Raw genomic sequence first — 5647 nt, forward strand, 5'->3', positions numbered from 1 at the left:
GATACAAAAATGATAAGCAACAGCTAAAAAGTAAACGTAAGTAAACAGCCAGAAATAGAACCAGAGCTTTCGGACAACACTAGTCCTTCCTCAGTGGCGAGTGAGTGAGGGTAGAAAAATCTAGATGGATAAAGTGAGAATTTCATGCAAGCATGATTGGAAACAATAGGCTGGGTGAGATTAGAATAAACAGTCTAAACAAGTAAACAGGAAGGCCAAAACTAAACTTTAGAGGCAAGCCTCAATAAATAAGCCAAATGATTTATGATATTATGATATTTATATATATATATATATATATGCTCGGTTGGCTTAAACCATATACACCAGCATATAGCAGAGCAGATAGACGTATGAACAATTAAGGAATTCATCTACCCTCGTAGATTTAATGCATTCAAAAATTTCATTCGGGGCTTGCAGGCCCTCAGGAAATTTTTTCAAGCATTAAATCTAACCTTCATATAATAATTTTCCTATAGTGTACTATGCGGAGCTCTACTAATTGTTTATTATTATAATGACATTGATATTAAAGAATTTACATTTATTTCAAGTGAATGGTGTCAACAGAGGGTGTGCTTGGAAAGATGTTTGAGGAAAACTGGCATAGAACACATGATGGCAAACAGTATTTTAGTGGAATTGTACGAAATGGAAAAAGAAGAATATTTGGTAAATTTATTTTAGTTAAATGGAAATACTGTACATTTACAAAAATTGCTTCAAGTCCTTTTAAAGACCCCCTGTCTGCAAATTTCCCCAAAGTATGTATACATTACTCTAATTTTCTAAAGTAGGTCAGTTCTCGTCATAAATATATATTTTACGATCTACTGTATGAAAAAAAAAAGAAAAAATGTATTAGTACCTTTCAAACTGGTAAAATACTTTCATACTGGAAAAATATCCAAACTGGGAAAGTACTCAAGGAAATTGAACCTTTCAACACCAATCAGCCAAACATTGGAATAACCTACCAATCAGTAATAATTTATCAATCAGAAAAAATGCAACTAATATGATCATAGTCAAGTTAAAAAATATAATTTGTGCTAATTTACTTTAAATTGAATTTCTATTATAAGGTTATTTTCAATTTGAGATTTTTGTTGTTTTTTTTCTTTTCTCTTTATTTTTTGATACTTTTTTGTTCTGTTTATTTCTTACTTCTATTTATATTCTTAAACTTTGTTAAAAAAAAATGGATCATTTTGAAAAGCAGTGCTGCGCTACTTAAAATGCTATCCAGTCGAAAGAAAGAATAAATATAAAAATAGTACCTGAAACATGTCTTGATTTTACGACATGAAGATTCTAGATTGAATCTGTTCAAATGCTAATGAAAGTACTTTCGGAACAAATAGTTTCGGCGTTGTAAAGTTAAAGCCCCATTCCCGGCAAGATTTCAGTTGTTAAGAAAAATCTGATTTTTATATATGTTATAAAGATTTATAAATGTAATATGAAATTGTTAATAATTTAACTGAATTTAGACATTCCTAATATGAAAAAAATGTAAAATAAGACTGATCTTTGATTTTTTGTGTTCCACGCAAAAAATAAATGCCGATGGATTTTTCATGTTTGATTTTGTGATAGGTCTGCCAAGAAAAATAGTAGGCGCCGAAAACATTAGCCTATCCAACACTGCTAGTCTAGGCCTAGCTTTACTTCGATTTAAGTTCTGTTATCACACATAAACACGGCCGACATTATATTTTCTGTTCCGTTTCTTATAAAAGCTTTGGAATAAATCATAATGCAAATACAGAAAGCAAAGAAATTGAAAAATATGAAGGAAAAATGCATCATATTAGCCACATTATCTAGAGATTTTAACTCAACATCCTGATGGCTGCATGATGGTAAACCTGTCTCTTATACACATCTAGATGTGTATAAGAGACAGACTTGAAAAATATTAACACAGTACAGTATCCATAAAATTATTTTAGAGAATGCAGAAAATCTGATAACCAGTAACCAGTTATTCCAACCAAAACAAACTTGTGCAGTACCAGTATGTCGTTTACACAGTAATTCAAGAATATAATAATGATCTAGTGAAATAAATTAACCAAATGCAGATATATGCAAGTTATCAGTTAATTTTTCTACCTTTATTTTTTAATCAGTAGAGCTAACGACTACTTTTTCGGTCGCAATTAATAAACATAAAACTAAAGTCATCAGTTACTACATTAGTGCACTCGTGGTCAGTTTCATAAAATAAAAAAATAGTAGTGGTGTAGGATGTAAAAGAAAAACAAAGCAACACAGTACACAAAACAAATCTGTACATTGATGTAGGCAGAAAGAAATGGTGTAGAAAATAACTGAAAACATAAAGCAACAGTATTGTGTTGAATGAGAAAAAGTACAAAATAAAAAACAATAATAATCATGATAGTGAAAAATGAAAATAGTACATACATCTAAAATGAAAGTAAATTGGATTTATAAAAACTTACATTTGTAAATTTATTGATTGTGTATTGTTGTCTTTCTAGGTTCTCTTGAATCTCCAGCATTACCAGCAGGCTTAATTTATGATAATGTTTCATACAAGATTTTTGTATCAGGCAAAGCTGGTGTTGGTAAAACCAGTACTGTAGCAAAATTATCAGGACTTGCTGTTCCTAAGAGTCATATAGAAACACCTGGTATGTTTTTTTTGTATCTACAGTATATTATAATTATGCTTATTATTATTATGCTTACAACCAAAATGATGTAACGTTATGTCAGATAACGTTGGGGATTCGCAATCTACCTGTCTGAAAAATTGTAACAACATAGATTACCTAAGTCTTCATTTTACGAAGTGAATATAATTCCATATTTCAGTTTAATTGTGGGAAAAATAACTTTACTGTCGATATTTATTCTGGATTTTCGTAGCTGTTTCGAACACATGACATTGTTTCACCTAGATTCATGTGGTTTGACTAAAAGGCAATGTAAAAAAGAATAGTTTTTGATCTGTCCTTTTCTACATAAAAAAAAGTCACAAAATATCGTCTTATCGTCCGCAATTCAAATTCAGCTAGGCCTATGTTTTGTGTGTAATTATTTTGTCTTTCTTTTGTCTGTTCGTACAGGGGGTTGTAAGAGTGTATACATTCCACCTGATCAAACACTACACTGTAAAATCTTCAAGTTAAAACGAGGCCTTGCTCTCTATGGGGAATTTGAAGACTTGAATTGTATCAAGTGGTCTTTTCATTACAAGTTTTAAATTAGCAATAAACAAAAAAAACAAAAACAAAAGAACAAAACAAACAAGAACTTCCCTACCTACCAACCGATCAACATTTTAGCAGTCCTAATTCATCACTTTGTTACAGCAAGGTAGACCTTATGACCTCTGACCTTAGAGTATATAAATATATAAAAGTCGCAGCATATTAACATAAAGTGTCTAATCTATGTAGAAACTTCCTGTTTCATTCTACAGTAATATCTTCAATATATCACAAATATATCATTTCACATCAAGAAATGCAGACATGCCAATCACTCCGATTTTGGCATTTTGGAGTTTCCCTGTTTATTTAAGCAAAACTTTGCACTCCAATTTTGGGTCGAAAATCTTTGATTTTTATGCATTACTGCAAGCAGAATTAAATTGAGCATTTCCAAATAATAAAATCATATGATTTAGATAAGAACAAGACCTGTTAATTTCATCCTAAACAGCGCTCTGAACTGTATACGAATAACTAATTCATTCCCCACGGTCTACTGATTTGGAAAAAAATAAAACAATTTCATTGGTCATAGTGCTGTCAGAGTTGCACACTGAACTCTATAGAGTACCACAGTCGTGTCGTCGCAGCACCAGGTGGCGCCTTTGGTCGTTGGTTATGCCTGAATGACTTCATAATCTTAATAGTTTAGAATAGGCTTTTTGGAATAGGCATTTTAAAACCTAATAATTTACCATCAAAATGTACTAAAAACACAAAAAGCTTGCATTATATTAGTTATCATCAATTAACATTTGCAAAGAAAATTAAGATACAACTTCTTAATAATTATGTTAGAAATTGGGATCAATGGTTTGTCAGTGAAGAAAAGGGCATCCGCATGAACGCTTTTTGCAATGATAACAAAGTGATAAAATGATATCAAGTGGTATTGTGACAAACAGTAATAATCTATAATTTGTAAATGACATTTTGTGTGTGTTTTTGTGTTTGTTAAATAAATATTTTAAATGTACCTGAGTACTACTGTTTTAACGAATAGTGATTATAGGAAATTATATTAAAAGATAAAATTATCACGACATTAATCAACTTTCTTCTCTGCGATAGGTTTGCAGACATCAGTGGTGTATTGGCCAGCAAAGCTTACTGATGGAAGTGGCAAAGTGTTGATGTTTAAATTTCAATTATGGGATGCAGGAGAAAATATTCTAAAGAAATTTGATCATGTTTTGCCAGTAAGTTCAGATAAAGGTATTTGTTAAAATGATTGTTGTATTTTTACTATGTAGTTGTGGAAAGGCTTGTGACACATTTGCAAAATTCATCCATTTCGATTTATCTGGAAAAGCGTAAATACTGACCAGTTATCCTCCAAAATCACTAATTAACTATCATGATATGTCATATTCTTCTGTGGTGATGCCAAATTTTATTTCTTATTCTGAATACAAAAATAATATTCATGGATAAAAAACACAGTAAAGTACAAATAAGGCAAACTTGTTTCCATTCTAGTCCAAAATATTAAATGTAAAATACAGAATAAGAAACAAACGAGAACTAACCAAACAATTTTTATATAAAATTACAATGCAATTACCAATGTTAAGATATACAATATGCTTGCAACCAGTGTTTTTCCTATCTGCAGGCATGTACAAACATTGTCAACACTATGATCGTAACAATGGGACCGGGGCCCCTGTGTATTTTTTAAACTGGGGGCCCTTTTTGGGAATTCCATCGATGTGCATTGTTATTCTAAATGTTTTTTAACGACGAATAAATGATATAATATGGATCCAGAAAGTTGAGGCCAGGGGGGAAGTCTATACCAAGAAGGTAAGAAATTTTATGAATATGGCACTTTTAGATGGTCGGAAATGGCACTTCACAAACATAAAATTGTGAATATGATTTTCTTTTTATCTCCAGTTAACAAATATTTTGACAAATTTAGTAGGGCCGAGAGGGGGGGGGCCCCTGTCGGGCTGACGGGCCCCCCTCTCTTTAATCGTTATAATGTGATATATGCCCTACAGTCGATCTCAGATACACATTATGGTGTTATTTATCAACAAAGTCCTTTTTATGCGCCAAACCACTGTGGAAGTGGTTTGGTGCAGCTGGAACGGTTTGGTTTCCCAACCTCGAGGTCGGGGTTTCAATCCCTTGCTGTGCATTTCGCTTGTGTCCTTGAGCCAGGCACTTTATCTTCATTGCTTCTCTTCACTCAGGATTATAAGTAGGTACCTAAGGAGGTTCAGGTGCAATATGCGCTGATATATTTCATGCAGCAAACTATGGAATTTCCCCCATAGGCATCGTTCCAATGACCATGGGCGTCGATCGGTGGGGGACAGGGGGACGCGTCCCCCCACTTTTCAAAGTGTGGTGGACATCATGTCGATTGTCCCCCCACTTTTCACCAA

At 32.6% G+C, this 5647-nt stretch overlaps 1 protein-coding gene across 2 annotated transcripts in view; it reads left to right on the forward strand.

Annotated features, from left to right (window-relative positions):
* LOC117125568 (ciliogenesis and planar polarity effector 2-like) overlaps window positions 1–5065 on the forward strand; it is a 7648-nt gene extending 2583 nt beyond the window's left edge. The window contains exons 2-5 of one of the 2 annotated variants that reach the window (XM_033272097.1): window positions 558–675; window positions 2514–2666; window positions 4323–4450; window positions 4867–5065. In XM_033272097.1, coding sequence (XP_033127988.1) covers window positions 561–675; window positions 2514–2666; window positions 4323–4450; window positions 4867–4932 — 462 coding nt within the window. In that variant the 5' untranslated portion in view covers window positions 558–560 and the 3' untranslated portion in view covers window positions 4933–5065. Of the gene's footprint in view, window positions 1–429; window positions 676–2513; window positions 2667–4322; window positions 4451–4866 lie in introns of those variants that run through there. The other variant, XM_033272096.1, reaches the window with a different exon arrangement.
* Window positions 5066–5647: the final 582 nt, after the last annotated feature.

This window comes from Anneissia japonica, unplaced genomic scaffold (genome assembly GCF_011630105.1).
Source record: "Anneissia japonica isolate Jap-2015-1 unplaced genomic scaffold, ASM1163010v1 scaffold284781_len14310_cov183, whole genome shotgun sequence".
Lineage (NCBI taxonomy): Eukaryota > Metazoa > Echinodermata > Crinoidea > Comatulida > Comatulidae > Anneissia > Anneissia japonica.